This window comes from Clavelina lepadiformis, chromosome 8 (assembly GCF_947623445.1).
Source record: "Clavelina lepadiformis chromosome 8, kaClaLepa1.1, whole genome shotgun sequence".
Lineage (NCBI taxonomy): Eukaryota > Metazoa > Chordata > Ascidiacea > Aplousobranchia > Clavelinidae > Clavelina > Clavelina lepadiformis.
The window spans coordinates 18,824,938-18,841,985 of record NC_135247.1 but is presented as its reverse complement, the minus strand read 5'-3'; the positions used below and the strand labels follow the sequence as shown (position 1 = coordinate 18,841,985).

The following is a 17,048-nucleotide window of genomic DNA, read 5'->3' as shown; positions in this document are numbered from 1 at the left end:
AACAGTGTTAAATACTGACGCATTGGCTTGTACTGATCGCAAAAGAACCAGGTACCGAAACCTGTAAGTGGTTAGGCTTACTCTTTATAACTCTGTGTTTAAACGTTACTGACTTTGCTGGCTGTTAGATGACATTTCCAGATCGACAGCAACTCAATAGATAGCTCGTATCACAAAACTTTCCGGGGCGATCTGATTGAGGTTCATAGACATCTTACAGAACTCACTCTCAGTTAAGTGCTGCAACTTGTAACATGTTGGGCGTTCAAGTAACTCAGCTTAAGCCCATCGGCCCCATGAGTTACAACCCTGCTCTGATCGCAAGCCAGCAGAATACAAGTTCGTCACTTTCGGTTAAACGCCAACTCGTGAGCTGATTCACCTGGGAGAATTGCATTTTTCTAAATTTAGGTTGTTGTGTTTGCAAAACAGTTTGAGCTGCGGTTCCTCTTTTATAATTTTGGATTCTAACCATCACCAGCGTTTCTTACATTGGGACTCTGACATCGACATCATCAACAAACGTTGGACCGTGCAGAGGATTAAAGCGCAACCGTAGAATAATCGACGCTAATCACAGGGTTATGTCACAAAGCAAATTTTCAGACAAATCCCTTTGCTCTCTAACCTACCAAATACCAATGTAACATACAGCTTGCATGATGCCGGCGTAAACAACGAGTATTTTTAAACGATAACTCAATCGTATTTTCTACAGGGCTCTTCAGACTAAAAAAAAACGAGAAACAATTCGGTAAAACGCTTTATCTACAAATGCAATTTAGAAAACAGCAAAAACCTTCAAAATTTCTCAAAAAACTCTTACAAAAATTTTACTAATCTTGAAAGAAGAGGTCAGTTACAAGACGTCACCTAGCGGCAGTGCTAAATGGCAGTGAGAATCAAGTTTCCGGCTAATCAGAAGTCGCTGTCGCCATCATCAGAAAACGTGTACTTGGCAGGTTTATGCTGCCTCCCAGTGGTAGTCCGGGGTCGAACTGGCTCACTAACCTCCAATGACTCATCACTATCGTCGTCATCGTCTTCGTTTTCGGACGATGACCAAGCATTTTTTTTCGACTTCTTTGGCTTGGCGGCCGCTTTAGGCTTCGCCTGGGTAACACAAGATCGAAATTAGGAGCAAATACGCAACATACATAAAATATGACAAAATGACGTGGAAATTGGATCAATGGTTTTCATGTGATTCTGCATACGACGCTAATTAGTAATAAATTTTATGTACAGGTGGATTTGGCTAACTCCGACCAATATATACCGGTGCAGGTTTGGTTGGTTTCACTTTCTTCTGCTCGATTTCAGAGTCTTCGAGCTTCTTAAGAGTGACTTTGGCGATCTCTGGCGGTCAACCAACAACATCAAATGAACGAGAGAACCACATTAACTCACAGGTTATTACAAACAATGGTATAAAAAGAAAAACATTTCTTAAATCATGAAGAATGAATGCGGTAAAGAGCACACTCGACTATAGCATGGTACGCAGTGTAGTGTATATGGTAAGGACAAGACAATGGTAGCAAAGACTTCGTGTAGAACTTACTCCTAGGCGGTTTTTCCTGACCTCCGTCGCTGGCTGAGCTCGTCTTAGTTGCCTTTGTCGCCTTCTTGCGTTTCAGGGGCGCCCGCTTCTGCACAGAACGGTTTAAACGTGGAAAGAATTAATAACTTATTATTATTAACTAAACGATAATCTTGTAAATGTCAATATAAGAATGTTGAGTTAAAGCTGCATCAAACATTTTATGACGTGGAAATGATGTAACAACCTTGTCTTTAGGTTTAACTCCCATAATCTCGTCCCATTTGTCGCTCGGTTTGGGAGATTCTTCTTCACGGCCGGACTCCGTTTTAACCCTGCACAAACAAGGGATGTTTAGTGTTTACGGTTTGCGACAGAGTCATCCAAGGACGCCATTGCCTTCTCAACTAACAGCAGAAGTCAGATTAACGCGTCTCGGATTGTCACGTCTCGGATTAACTCACCTTAATTTGGGTTTAGCTTTCGTTGCAAATAACTCTTCGTCTGAAGACTCTGTGGCCCTGGAAAATTCAAAATGTGACATCACAATGAGTTTATAATAACGTAACTGAGCACGAGTATTACGTAAGTGGGCTTTGGTTTGCTCAGTAGCAATATTGCGCTTACAAGATGTTGGCGTTCATGGAATATTTACCAGGCTCACAGGTATAATTCACTTACACTGCTTTCGGCTCAGAATCTTCATCATCAGACGAGAGCTTGCTTTTCCTGCAAAGTGTAAAAAGCATGAATATCGTCAACGATTATTAACTCTCAAATAATCTGCTCGGTTTCTTACTTTGCTTTCACTTTTCGCTTCCAATCTTCTTCGTCCGACGAAGGCTGGTTCCTAACATCAAAGTAAAAACACAAAGTTTTAAGAAATGTTTAAAAAAATGTATGAATTGTCTTGGTGTGAATATGTTAGTTTCCCTGAAACACTTGAATCACGAGTTAGTTATTTACATACAGATGTAAATTGCACTTGTAGCCATAACATTACTATAAAACGCTTTGATAAAGGTTCATTACTTTGGCTTTGTTTTGTCCTTCCCATAGTCAATATCTTCCAGAGAATTGTTATCGGAGTCAGAATCGAAACGATATTTCTTTGGCTCTTCTGCATTAGTGAAAAAGAATAAGATAAACTAACGCTGGAAAGAATTCGACCAATAAAACAAACTACATTTAATAACACGACTGCACTGCGGTTGGTATCGCAAAGCCAAAAGGGCTTAAAACGTGCATGAATTAAAAGGCGATGTGATAAGAATGAATAAGAGATTTCAAACCTAACCCAAACCTCCATTAACTTAGTATCAAGTAAGACTGACTTTCTGCTGCACGAGTCTTCTTTTTCGGCACAAAGTCTGACTCCGAGTTATCCGAGATCGAAATGTCACTGATCTTGTCATCCTCGCTATCGTCACTGTCCGACTGCCACGGGTTCTTCTTTTTCGCATCCTTCTTCTTCGGGAGCGAGTTGAATCCCAGTGTTGTTTGTTTTGTTCCTGCTTTGAGTGAACCTGAACTTGAAGAAAGCGACATAAATGAGCAAATAAATAAAATTTATCTTCACAAAGAAACAAAACTTTTAACTGTTTGTCAAAAATTTATGGCTTAAAAGAACATGAATAACTGACCTGACTTTTTAAGCCGGCTGAGTAACGATGGCGGCTCATCGGCATCAATAGAAGGGCCACCTGGAACATTACCGTGGTCAGGATTATGACATCACAAATGTTGACGCTTATCACCAACAAAGGTTCAAACAACAGTGGATGGAAATTTGTGTGGATTTGAGAAAAATAACTCACTTTCTTTATCACCATCCTCGTCGACCTTCTTGAAGTAAGTGTCCAGTTTCTTCACAGTCGGGTCTTCTTTCTTCACCTAAGACATTACAAATGTCGATGTAGAACTGCCCTGGCTGCAGCAGCAGAAAAGTAGTCACTTACTTTTGTACGACCTGGCTTCTTGTCACCGGCTGTGAGTCGAGATTTCAACGCGGGATCGATTCTCGGGACAACTCTGATGCCTGTAAAGTCAATTGATAAACACTAGAGATTAATACAAGCAATTAAGCTTTTCTTTCCAACGAAGGAAATAACAATTAAACTAATAAAATTAAACTATTAAACTAATAATATAGAAAAAGGACAAATTATTTCAAGTCATTATTTACTGACAAGCAAACAGAAAAGAGCTGACCGTGTGGTGAGGGTTTGGTTTCGGTCAGTTGCTTCACTTTTCCCTTCAGCCTTCCTTTGCCAAACACTGACTTCTTCTGAGCATCTGAAGGTGCCATCGCGTCTTCTCTCTCCTTCTGCTCAACTTTCTGCTCATAAAATAACAGATGAAGTCACTCTATGGTTTGACCACAGGTAAGCGCTTCTTTATACACAAGGTGTAAGAAGTTAACAATCTTATATTTAGGGTCTACCAGGTCAATTATATAACCAAGCAAGCAATGGGTCAGCATTCTTGACACAAAGTCAGGTGAAATACTTTTCAACTCACGTCAAGTTCTTCAGTGAATTTATCCAAATCGTCCTTCCAGAGTTGAGTCGGAGTCTTGCACTTTAGCGCCTCCAACTCTGCTTGCTTGGCATCCCTCTGCTTCAGGAGATCTTCTTTTCGCTCCTTGCTCAAGCTCCACAGCGGCATGTTGAGGATGTAGTTGTAGTCCGAACCCACCTGATCATCCGATTCGTTGTCGTCATCTGTCGCTGCATTCTCCGCTTCAGCCTACGAAGATGACGGAAGTGAGTGACTTGTCAGGTTATTTGTTATCTTAGGCATCGAGTTGGCAACTTGACTTTGAGTCTATTCAATGCTTGTTCAAGTTTGAGCTAAACTTCTATTATTGTGCAGTATATGATCATCAAGAACATGTGTGCTGTGTACAAACACTGATAAATATAACGTAAACAATATTATTAAACATGCAAAACACTTGTTCTTTTACACAAGCGAACAACTTAGAACGAACGTTGGTTCCGCTGCCTCACACCATGGTGCAAGTTCACATGTGACCTCACTCATACATTAACTTAGCATTGTGAGTAGTTTCAATTTACAAATAGTAAAAAAAATTCGTTTAAAAGTTGTCTTGAATACCATACAGCTCTAAAATCAAAGTCAAATATTCACCTGCTGCATTGCTTCCTTCCATGCTTTGATGGGGTCTGAATCATATCCTCTGTCTTGAAGGAGTTTGATCAAAATCTTCTTTGCCTTGTTAACTAAATCATCCAAAACATAAATCTGAGATGGTCATCTTTAAATTATAAATAAATATTGTACATACCGTATTTTACGGACCATAAAGCGCACCCGATTATAAGGCGCACTATCAATAAATTGCTTTGATTAGTTTTTTGTTCATACATTAGGCACACCGGCTTATAAGGCGCACGATCAATTTATGAGGAAAAAAAAGGATTTAAATTGCGCCTTATGGTCCGTAAAATACGGTACTTTTACAAGTAATATTATGAACTAGCATATTGGATGTGTTGTTAGAGGCAATATGAATATGAATAATATAATAATAACATGAATATGAGCTGATGTCACAAGCACAGAAGAGGGCGATGTAAAAATCTTACAGATAGAAATTTTTCCTTCAATCTTCTCAAGGATAAAGCGTGCTTGATTAGAGAGCTTCTTCGATTCGGCAGTGAGCAACCCCATCAAGTAATCCTTCCTCTTGACATAGAGCTTCATTCGAAGCTGGAAGAACTCCTTCAAGATCTCGGTGGTGTTGTTGAACTTGCGAAGACAGCCGAACTCATCAAACAGGACCTAGAAGATTGCAGGGTAAAGTAGATTCATCAGCAATATAATATAAACTACAAATAATTTCCCTAAAGGAATGCTATAGCAGTATAGCTATTGAGGCCATAACCTTCTCTACATGAAGATTCAACTTTGCCATTTGCAACTCTAAGGCGAAGAACACTAGAATAACAAACCAAGGTGTTGTGGCAGCTCATTGAAGTCTGCAAGGAGAAGAATTTGTGGAGGCCCTTCCCATCTGCATCCTTCAGCTTCTGCTCGGACATCTTGACGAGGAAGCGGACCGTCATGTCCGTGTTGTATTCCTTGTACTCCAAGATCTGCTGAGGGACTTTCTCGGTCCCCAGAGCCATTGGTTCTAAAACTGACTCTTTGTAGTTCTGTGTGAACAAAGGCGATTTCCATTAAAGTATACGGATTAGGCAATTGCAAGGAGAGCAAGATTATGTACAGATTATTTATATTAGATAAAACTAGATCGAGTCACTTGTGCAACATATCCACAGATGAAACAAGTTTACAAGACACAGAGAGCAATATTAAGCTGATACCTGGGTCCACGTCCTGATCGGAAGCTCGGTGATCTCAAGTGTCTTCTCATCGATCATGGAAACCTCTCCATTCACCACATATCTGTTCGCATCGAGTTCTTCAATCGTGCCTTTGAAGTTCTTGTAACTCGGAACCTGAAGCCATTGATGAAAAGTTAAGAAACGTGGACATATAAAGCTACAGGCCTGTTGTCATCAAACCACCATATTAAAACTTACTTGAATTACAGCATTTGAACAAACACAGTAATTAATGATGAACATGAACAAGAAACACAGCAATCTCTACAGAGATGGTCTCATTACCATGGGAACAGGATCCTCTCCTCTGATGAGGCGTCGGCAGTTGGCGACCACCTCACGAACATCGTGATTCGGAACTCGAGTTGACCAACCAGTTCCAATCCCTTCCGATCCGTTGACAAGGATGGTTGGTATTATGGGGCAGTACCTACGTGAACCCACATGCAGATATATTCGACTTCATCGTGCTGTTACTTATTTATACATATTTAAATGTGGCAATGAAACTATGCTTGTTAAAAGCATCCCAGAGCTCAGCTGATAAACAGTCAATGCAGTTCTCACTGCGATGCAACAGTGAAGTCTGTGAGTGAATGAAACTTAAAGTAAGGCACATACCAGGAGGGCTCCACCTTCTGGTTGTCATCATAGAGGAACGTGAGCAGGTTGTCATCAACAGCAGGGAATAGCAGCCGAGTGAGTGGGCTAGAAATTGAAAAGTTAGAAATAATTTTGAAAATATTTCAACATTGTCTTATCTATTAATTGACCTACCACGAAGTTTGTTTATCATTATTCATTACCATGTTCGTCAAAGCAATGCATTCATTCTACTACCAACCAACACCACAGGAACAAGTTACTATTTTTAACAGACGGGCAAACATTATCTCATTTAAACTTCCGATTCAAAAGCATTGTAGTATATAATGAACATACAACGAACAGAAATATTGAGGCATCTACCCCCATAAAACTAATCTTGGGCAACAAGCTACGTTGACCATAAAATCTTACCCTGTCTTACATACGAAGCGAAGTTATACATTTTGATAACTGTGTTCAAGAGTTATTGTCGTAATCAACTAAAAACTCCTCAAACCTGAGCATTGTGAAGATGTAACGGGGTGAGGCAGAATCCTTTCCCCCGTGCAATCGGGTCCCAAACTGTCCGATCGGTTGCAGCAGGTTGACATTGTTGGTTCCCACGTAGTTCTGAGCCATGTTTATGATGGTGGCTTGTAACGAGACCTGAAAAATTAGTTTAGTTTCCTGGTTTACTTGTTCTGAGATAGAAGGTATATAGTGGGGGGGGAGGAGGCTACTTCACAGAAGATGTTATGAAAAAAAGTTTGAGCTATGTTTGAGCAAGTTCCCTTGTCTGCTTTTGTTTCTCATCAAGGCAAATAATTTGTGATGTAATAATAACATGTAATTGTTTTGCAAAGCCATTATGATAATCTTAAGATGGTCCATAATAACACATAAAAAATTGAAAGGGTTTTAGTCTAACTTACTCAAATTACCCCGTACGCTCAAATTACCTAACCCCTGCTAAATAAGATTGACAAATGTTGACATAACTAAATTTACCAAAATAAACTAAAATTACCCAACCCATCATTTAACCTTCTAAAAAGTCTATGGTACAATGTTAATGTAACACATAGCTTGATATTGTGTAGGAACTTGTAAAGCTACAATTGATTACAACACAATTACTATGTACAATCGTGCATGACTTCACAAGGTCATTGAACAAACAAAGTACATTTGTAAGTATCTTTTGATTTTACTTCTACTTCATTCCCAAACATTCACCTCTCCATGGTGGTACGCTGACAGTTCAGCAACGGAACCAGCCAACTGGGCCACTTTGACTTCACGTTTGTCGTTTCGTCGAAAGCAAGTGTACAACACCTTCCTCTGACCAGGTTTAAGCCCTGAATGAGATCAATCGACATTCGAACTCTTAATATCACGCAGCACTCTCATTAAAGCAATCGTGTCGATCACAACAAACAGAGTTACTATCTTTTACAAAATTGTTTATTAACGTTGCATTACCAAATTCATCCTAGAAGTGGAACATAACCATAGCAGGACAACGTATGTGATATAAAATGGTAATTAATAGAATTATCTTGAATAAACGTAAATTGAAAGTTGTAAACATCAGTATATATCAGTAACCAGTTATCCCACAACTCACCATCCACCAAAGAGGGCACAGATCGTTCCAGGTCAGCGCACGAATACATCACCAGTTCCTTGTTGACAAAGTCCTTGTAGGAGAGAGTGCGCGTATCTGCATTGTACAGATCTGCTCCTGGCTCCGGCCGTGAATCGACGCGGCATCTTCGTCTTTCTTCCATGAAACTAGTCAGCCAATCCTTACGATCATCAGCGCGTTTCTTGTTGAATGCCTGCAGAAATGATATTTTGGATGATTAAATAAATCAGTTAATCACGATGTTTACAGTATCTCGTACCATGTCAATGCAGCCGTCGTCGTCTGGACCCGAATACTTGAAACGAACTCGGTGTCGACTCATGTCAGCAAAATAAGCTTTTGCCTCCTTTGAAGTAGAAGTACCCAAACCTGTATTACATTCATAAAATAAACGCGAATAGCAAACTACTTTAAAACTTCTTTCTGCCTTAAACAGAAGGTTTCTTAGCATTGAGAAGGAAGACAGACCTTTGTAATACTTCACTTTCCATGAGCTTGAGTTTTCAATAGAACTCTGCCATTCTTCAAATTCAGGAATGGTGTAAAATGACAAGACCTGGCTTCCTTTGGTCACTTTCACAATAGGAGTGATGAATTCTTCGAGCATTCTGGTAAACAAAAAATTACGAAAAAACCACGTAAGCTTAGAGGGTACAGTAAACAGACATAAAGCCGAACCAGAAGCAAAATTCTAGCAGCTACAACTCCTACACAAAATAATTAAAGTTCCAAACTAGCATGACCACTTATAATGGCAAATGTTATGACAATCAAAATGATTTTAGATCTTAGTCAAATATCGAGCCATCTTTTGTTAAATATGATTCCCAACAAAGACAAACAGAACCTATCTAAGTAGTCGCTAGTTGTAATCTTCCACATAGATACCTCCTTTGCAACATATTGGGCCAGTTGCTGTGAATGAAGTTGATGAGAAGACCTTTGATGTGGGAGCCGTCGTGATCCTGATCTGTCATGATCATCAGCTTCCCGTATCGTAGAGACTTCAAGTCCTCATCCAGCTCATACTTCTTGTTGTATTTCAGCCCCATGATCTTTATAATGTTGTTCACCTCAGCATTTTCCATTATCTGGCCACAAAAACGGATGAGACGTTGTTAATCGCACGTTGATGTAATCGTTAAGGTTGCTGATTTAATCAGCAGATGATCTTTCATTTGTCTTACAAAGTTTATTTAAAATTACGTAATATTCTTCTGCACCAGGAATCAGTTGATTCAGCTTTATCGGACAGTCCTAAATACTAGAATGTAGCTGATTTAACTAACATAACTAATCTTAGTTGCATGAGTTCTGCTACACAATTGTGTTAATTACAATATTTAGCTGCATTTCAGCAAACTGTCTTTTCATGATCAAAGATAAATTATTGAGTTAAGAAGAGGAGCCACCAACCTGCTTGTGAGAAGCGTCCCTCACATTTAAAAGTTTACCCCTTAACGGGAAAACTCCATACTTGTCCCTCCCCACCACAGAGAGGCCCGACACAGCTAAAGTTTTAGCCGAGTCGCCCTCCGTTAAGATGAGAGTGCAGTCGAGAGAATGTTTGGTGCCGGCGTCATTCGCATCATCCAATTTAGGAACACCTGCATTGTGATGACAAAATGAACACATCTATCTGTGGTGAAACTTTATTTGGATTTTCAACATGAACAAACGTCGCTTATAGCAATGCACAATGTTCACAGATACATGACATATTTTGAAGGAACTGAATTTACACAAATAAAATGTTAAAATCAACTTTTTCATTTTAAGACATCAAAGATGCACTGGGTCAGACAGTATGAATACGAAGAAATCACATGCACAAGGCATCAATGTTTTTTGTATCATCACTCCCAGCAATCTACCAGTTTATTGATACACATTTTGTTAACAAAATTAGGTCTTAAGTTTGTGGTTCTAAAACTATTTTCTGTAAGAAATTTATTTGCAACAATTTTTTTCAATTTGCACCAGCTCAGTTCAATAAATTTACTTTATGTTTGTTGAGTCACAGAATTTACTTTTTAAAAACAATAGCTATAAACATAGCTGTACTAGGGACAAGCACAACAAACAAACTGGCAAAAACTTACCTTTAAGCTTATTTGACTTTCCAGCAGACTTTTTCTGCAGCTGACTCTGAGCCTTGAACTTGACCCAGTTCATGATGCTGTCGACAATACCGCTGCTGCCAGCCTGAGAAAATCAAACAATATTTTGCAGATTACGATACTAAAATATGCGCAACTAAAAGAAGAGAACAAACCATTTTTAAAAACTTGTCAGTGAGAGAGCATTGTGATCCAAACTTCTTGGTCTGAAGCGTCATATTTTCCTTGGTTTGAGAATCAAAGGTTGGATTTTCAACCAAACAATTCACAAACAGCCAGCAGTGATTTTTGATCTACAATGCAGCATCATATACAACAAACTCCAAGGGAGTATAGTACATAGTATATACAACAAACTCCAACTCCATGCGTCATTTTTAAAAGAATTCACACTTCAAAGAGAGTGTCGCCCCACCTGGTACGGCTTTACGTCGACTCCACCTTTGTTCTTCTTCTTCACGACTTCAATCAGTTTCTTGGAGACCTGGAAGATGTTTACACATGTTAATGGTAATCTTCCATTACCTATACATTTTTAAGGAAACATTTGCTGAAATCGATAACAACGACAAACATAGAAATCATTAAATCAGGTGAGACTGTGATACCTGATCCATGACATAGTCGATATGGCGCCCTCCTTTGGTGGTGGCGATGCTGTTCACAAATGATATTTGCTGGAATCCTTTGTCTGACGATGTGAGGCAAATCTAAGACATTTTATACCTTAACACATACGTGTCAAACTCCCGGCCCGCGGGCCACATGCGGCCCGCTTTACAATAAAACTTGGCCCACAATGTTATTTTATACATTGAACTATTTCCGGCCCGCGAGATCATTGTACAGTATAACTTACTTTTTTCAAGCAAGAAACAAGATTATAACAAATTGCACAATACAGCAGCACAGCAGTTGCCCTAGCATACGATAGAATAGCCTAAATCGATTTAATCTAAAGCTTGTAATCTGGGCTGTTTTTTTCTTTATTGTTTGTTAATTCTTTACTGCTTTTGCAAGGAGATGAATGAAACATAATGATGTAAGAGAAGAATAATTAAAAATAGCCCAGTCAAAAATGGTCAAAAACATCAAAAATTTGGTGCTGTTTCGCTGTCTGTTCCAATTCATGTACTCGTGTCACGAAACGTTCAATCAAGTTTTATCCTTACGGCCCGCGGCGTTAAATAAGTTTTGAGTTTTGGCCCCTGGTGCGATTGAGTTTGACACCCCTGCCTTAACAGAAGCCCATATATGTCTCTAGTAACATGACAATAATACATCTAAACCCTAATAATTCCCCTATAGAACATTTTCAACAAAAACAAGTGAACTTGGTAAATGTGTTCGTACACATCCTGCTGATGATTTGAAATTGACCCCAAGTGGCTAAAATGACCGAAGATGTCTCCAAAACTTAAGTCTATATGTTTGCATTATATTTATCTTATTGCAAAACGTTTTGCTTCGATTTATAACCAAGGAGCCAAAAAATCTCAAGTTTCAGTTCCATTTCTCAGCATATTCAACCACCAGGGCTATGAGTTCTTTAATCACTGTTTAGTAAGTTATTTATTGATTGAAAGATTGAGATAAAGTGATATATTTTTTCAAAACTAACATATGACGTTTTTATGTACAGTATATGCTTTGAAAGTTGGAACTGTAGTAACTCATTCAGCGTCGAAATGAGCTAAGTTGCACTTTCAAGGTGTATTTGTCTGCAATTTACAACCTGCTGAGCGTACTGTAAAATAGCATTGACCTATTCCAACAAAACAACCTTCACCACCATGTAATGCATAGGTGTCAAACTCCCGGCCCGCGGGCCACATCCGGCCCGCTTTACAATAAAACTTGGCCCGCAATGCTATTTTATACATTGAACTATTTCCGGCCCGCGAGATCATTGTGCAGTATAACTTACTTTTTTCAAGCAAGAAACAAGATTATAACAAATCGCACAATACAGCAGCACAACAGTTGCCTCATCATGCGATAGAATAAATCGATTTATTCCCAGCCAAAACCGTCAAAAAAAACAAAAATTTGGTGCTGTTTCGCTGACTGTTCCAATTCATGTACTCGTGTCACGAAACGTTCAATCAAGTTTTATCCTTACGGCCCGCGGCGTTAAATAAGTTTTGAGTTTTGGCCCCTGGTGCGATTGAGTTTGACACCCCTGATGTAATGGAACATTAACTTCAAAATAGAGATAGTTCATCTTAGACTCACCTCCCATCTGGGGTTGACTTGCTCGTGAACCACTTTGAGTTTCTCCCCGTTTTCGTCTTTGATGTCATTGATATACAGCTGCACATAGTCTTTGAAGTTCTTCACCTTGAGAAAAACAATAAAATTACATAGCAAAATATCAGAGTTTACCTAAAAGCAAAACTTGAAATATAAAACATGTGCACGACACAATTCTAACATGTAAATGTATAATAACAAGTTTGTATGTGGCTGCAAAAACATCACAGATATGAAAATTAGCATTTCATATAAATCATCTCATCATAATTATGTCTCTTGTCCAATCAACAACAGTCAGATGACCAAAACCTGATGTTAGACTGTCGCAGTGGCACTTACTGGAAGTCTATTCCCATTCAGATAAATCTTGACACCAGGAGAGGATCCAGCAAGGTCGTACGCTCTCCTCGATAGGAGAGCGACAGTGTCCTTGTCCAACTCCGTCATGTGAAATTTTGATAAATCTGGTTCAAACGTGATACAGGTGAAGTCAGACTTAGTGCTGTCGACCAGTTTACGTTCATGCGTTTTACTCATGTTTGTGCTCCATGACTGAAACAAAAGTGACCACATTGCCGTGAAGAGTCAAGATTGTGAACTTAGATCCTATTAACAAAATGCATAAATATGTCCTATTGCATATTATTTCTTATCTTTTTCCATCACCTGCTTATATCGTTTTCCATATTCTTTTGATGATGTTTCTATGGTGAATTTGTGGCTAAAAATATTGCACAGCTTGGCACCATAGCCATTGCGGCCACCTTAAAACAGAATAAAATGTTGGTGTTTCAGCTTATTTAAGACAATAAGAGTAGTTACTCATGCAACTAGATCTGTACTATTTAGCAGTCAACATATATAACATATCACCTTAAACTTTCACAATGTTGCTATTCATTTTCTTACCAGTGACTTTTTTGTCTTCATCATTATAATTGCTGGATGTAAGAAGATGTCCGAAAATCATTTCAGGAACGTAAAGTTTTTCCACTTTGTGCTCCACGACAGGAATCCCCTTACCATCGTTCCAAACAGATATCCGATTCTTTTCACTTGTGAAAGAGTTAGAAAACAATAAATATTTAATAGAGTTTATGGCATTCAATAACAGATAACAATATACTTATCTTATGTAACGTACATAACTTATAAAATACAAGAAATAAAACAGGACTTACGCATTAATATCAATTTTAATAGAGCTCATCTTTGGGTCTCTTTGCTTGTTATCTGCAGCATTGACAACTATTTCATCAAATATTTTGTACAAGCCAGGCACAAATGTGATCTCCCGGTTCACCATTCCAACACCTTCATCCCAAACCCACATCGCCTAACAACGTATAATAATGTAGGCTTATATCCAACGTTCTCTCTAATTTTTCACGAGTCTGAGCAAACACACTTACTCCCTGAGCGGTCCCTTGGACCACTGTAAGCAACATCAGACGTGCCACGTGCACACTGTGGCCATTATTATGCGTTTATTTTATTTTCAATTCAGGTTGGATTTTTTTCTTGTGCGCAGCACAGATTTTCTGTGCGCGGAGACCGTGTCAGCAGTGTGCATTTTCGCACGCGCGCAGCTTAGAGGGAACATTGTTTATATCATATCTATGTTGTTCATATTGTCGTAGGTGTATATATATATGCATAGATACACAGTATATATGATAAAAATCATACTCAAATAATAATTTAAGCAGCATATACCAAGATTAAACAAAGATGCAAGGAAAATATTATCAAATATAAACAGATTGAAGTTATCATCAAAATATTAGTTCGTTGAATTTGCTACAGGAATGACAAACAGGTGACAAAGCAGAAAGTAACCTGTGTAACAGGCTCCACTGAGCCAATGTAAGTGTCGGGTCGAAGAAGAATGTGCTCAAGTTGGGTTTTCTTTTGATAGATCCGCTCCACAGAGAGACGCTTTCTACCGCCACCTTGTGAAGGGGATTTTGGTAATTCATCGAATTCATCCATCCTGGGCTTAAAGTACGGAGACAAAAACATCAAATGAGGCTGTGACATCATGAGTAAGCAGTATGTTGAATAATAAGAGTACATAGACATGATTATGAAAGCAAACAAAAGTATAATAGACATCAAATATTTAACTGTATTTACTTTGCGGAAAAATTTGCGAATGAACGTAGAATGAGGAAAAGTACTCTGGCAGTAGTTTGACGAAACAGAATGGGAGTGAAACCTGCTGATAAAAACCCTAGAAAGCAAATTAAGCATGCAACGTAGACCCTAACATCCAATACTTCAGTGCATATTATTTGAAGCGACTGGTAATATCTAGAAAAACAGAACCAATTGTCCAGTCATTTTCTCCCTGACATTTGGGCTGTAGATACGCTGCATGTGGTTATTACATGACAATACTAATTTTAAATTATAATTGTGCGTTTCAGGTAGTGCATGTTCATATTGCGCGCAAGTAAATGGGTGTGCTTATATCAGTGTGATAGTGATGTTGAAACAAAATGCTTGCATTAACTAGGAAGCTTGGAACCCTCAAGTTTTTTGAAGACTTGCTGCACCTGAACAGGGGCGGATACAGCCGTGGTGTTGAGATGTTACAACGTCACCCTCAGCTGTTCAAATAGTTTTGGTTTAAATACTGCTTACAGTTTATTTTGCTGGTTAAAAACAACATTTGTTTTACTGTATCGTGTGTATACGTATACATGCATGCAAGCACATACAACGCAACGCATTTTCTAAAACGCTTTAATGACAAGAGACCCGGACTGCAGAGTATGGCAGTTTACTGCAAAAACAAAATTCCAGTGTGCAAGGAAGAAACCAATGTGCACTGCAACTCGTGCCCTAAAGCAGTGCTATACGATAGAAATCGGAAAAAAAGTCAGTGTTTCTCGTTTTCAATTTTTAAAGTAATCGGTTTGAAACACTATTTTTGCACACTTTTTACTATGTAGTGTACTTTTTCTATACTCTGCAGTCTGGCAAGAAGCATAGTTTCCTTTCTTTCGTTTCTCATCTTTCTCACTGCCCATTGCCAAAAATTTTCTGTTTTAATATCTTGGAAATATTTGCTTATGGTTTGAGCGCAGTCAAGCGAGAATTGAAACCGCATTGCTGGTTATATCAACAAAGCCTTGGCGGGAATGCAATTCAAAGTTTTACCGAACAAAGCATGGCAAAGGATCGTTTTGGCTTGTAAGCCTAGATGTTTCATTGTCATTTTGTTTTAGAAAAAATTTTCTGCAAAAACAACAAACGCAATGCATTGCGTTACAGGAAGGCTCTACACCTTGGCAACATGGTCATCTATCAGACTTGTCCAACAACACTGTGCAGCGTGAAGGTTTGCAACGGAGCTAAACTACCAGCCTATGTTATTAAAATTGAAGAAAATCAAACAAGATAAATGAGGTCACAATTTGCCGTACTATTATCTTGCTAGCATTAATCGTAATGGTTACCGTACCTAATTTTATTTTAATTAATTAATTAATACAGCCTATGTACCGAGGCCTAAATTGCTCCACATGTTGTATAGCCTAGGCCAGTGGTTCTTAAACTGGGGGGCATGTAAGAAGACAAATGTGCATTAACTCCTACATTCTTCATTAAAGATGTTCATTATCTTCTACAAAGCCTCGAATTAGCCTAAACGTTTGGTTTCCCAAAAACAACCACATCTGTCACATAAATAAAAGTTAATTGAAAATAAAATGTTCTTTTGTTTATAGCTTTTTTATTTTGCAATGAGGTGGGGCGCGGATTTTTTAGGTACCGTCAAGGAGGGGCGTGTGCCAAAAAGTTTAAGAACCCTTGCCCTAGGCCTATCTGTGTATAGCCTACTGATTATACATGTGCTTGCTGCAGCACAACACAACTTGAGTTTACTTACAAACTAATACGAGCGCACAAGTGGCTAATAGTGCAATACTACAGGCCAGCTAATCTAGGCCTATAAGCGAAAAAATCCAATTACAAACTTTGTAGTATTGGACACAAAGATGTAACGCAGGGACTGAGAAAGAAAAAAACAATCACAAAAAGCGCGCGACGATGAATGCATAAATTTTCATAATGATTCGCGTGGTCAAGTTTTTTCATTTTACAGAAACTTCTTCGCGGAGCTGGTGTTTTTAGAGGCAGATTGAGTATATACTGCTGCAGAGGATTTTTCTAGATGATTTCAAAAATTTTATAACAACAGAATTCTAAAAATAAACGTAATTATCGGTCAGAATTCATAGGTGATGCTCCGACTGGCAAATTGACTGGCCACCGGTCTGACACGTTTTCATGACAATAAATTTTAGGAAAATTTAATGCGCTTAACCAGTTTGCCTTAATGCACTTAACCAGTTTAACTATTTGCTTAAACTGGTTTGCTTAACTAAGCGTATTGCTGGGGTTGTGAACTGTTGTTAATTGTTATAATATATATAATTATTGCTTGACCGATTGTTTGCTAATCTGACTCCATTGAGAGCGCATTTATTAACCTTTGATAACCAGTTAAGCAT

The 17,048-nt window shown here is 38.6% G+C and overlaps 1 protein-coding gene and 1 non-coding gene across 3 annotated transcripts; both read right to left on the bottom strand.

The window, feature by feature from the left end:
* Window positions 1–688: 688 nt before the first annotated feature.
* Window positions 689–14,861, bottom strand: LOC143468467 (DNA topoisomerase 2-alpha-like). 2 transcript variants are annotated; one of them, XM_076965706.1, is made up of 39 exons: window positions 14,665–14,861; window positions 14,368–14,526; window positions 13,710–13,864; window positions 13,438–13,583; window positions 13,195–13,292; window positions 12,868–13,080; window positions 12,508–12,612; window positions 10,881–10,982; window positions 10,688–10,756; window positions 10,428–10,565; window positions 10,255–10,357; window positions 9,569–9,759; window positions 9,041–9,243; window positions 8,621–8,760; window positions 8,412–8,521; window positions 8,132–8,345; window positions 7,741–7,862; window positions 7,022–7,170; window positions 6,538–6,624; window positions 6,202–6,346; window positions 5,896–6,030; window positions 5,521–5,724; window positions 5,155–5,350; window positions 4,697–4,788; window positions 4,064–4,291; window positions 3,755–3,881; window positions 3,502–3,581; window positions 3,361–3,436; window positions 3,187–3,246; window positions 2,878–3,069; window positions 2,576–2,663; window positions 2,343–2,393; window positions 2,225–2,272; window positions 2,008–2,064; window positions 1,791–1,878; window positions 1,565–1,652; window positions 1,280–1,359; window positions 874–1,113; window positions 689–729 (listed from the first exon to the last, which is right to left on the bottom strand). In XM_076965706.1, exons 1-38 carry the CDS (start codon window positions 14,779–14,781, stop codon window positions 919–921), a joined length of 4,851 nt encoding a protein of 1,616 aa, XP_076821821.1. In that variant the 5' UTR covers window positions 14,782–14,861; the 3' UTR covers window positions 689–729; window positions 874–918. The 2 variants fall into 2 exon arrangements, with proteins under 2 accessions (XP_076821821.1, XP_076821820.1); XM_076965705.1 differs by lacking the exon at window positions 689–729 and having other exon boundaries at window positions 751–1,113.
* On the bottom strand, window positions 9,946–10,018 carry LOC143469907 (small nucleolar RNA SNORD41). Its single transcript, XR_013119238.1, has one exon. It is a non-coding gene; the product is annotated as a small nucleolar RNA SNORD41 (small nucleolar RNA).
* Window positions 14,862–17,048: the final 2,187 nt, after the last annotated feature.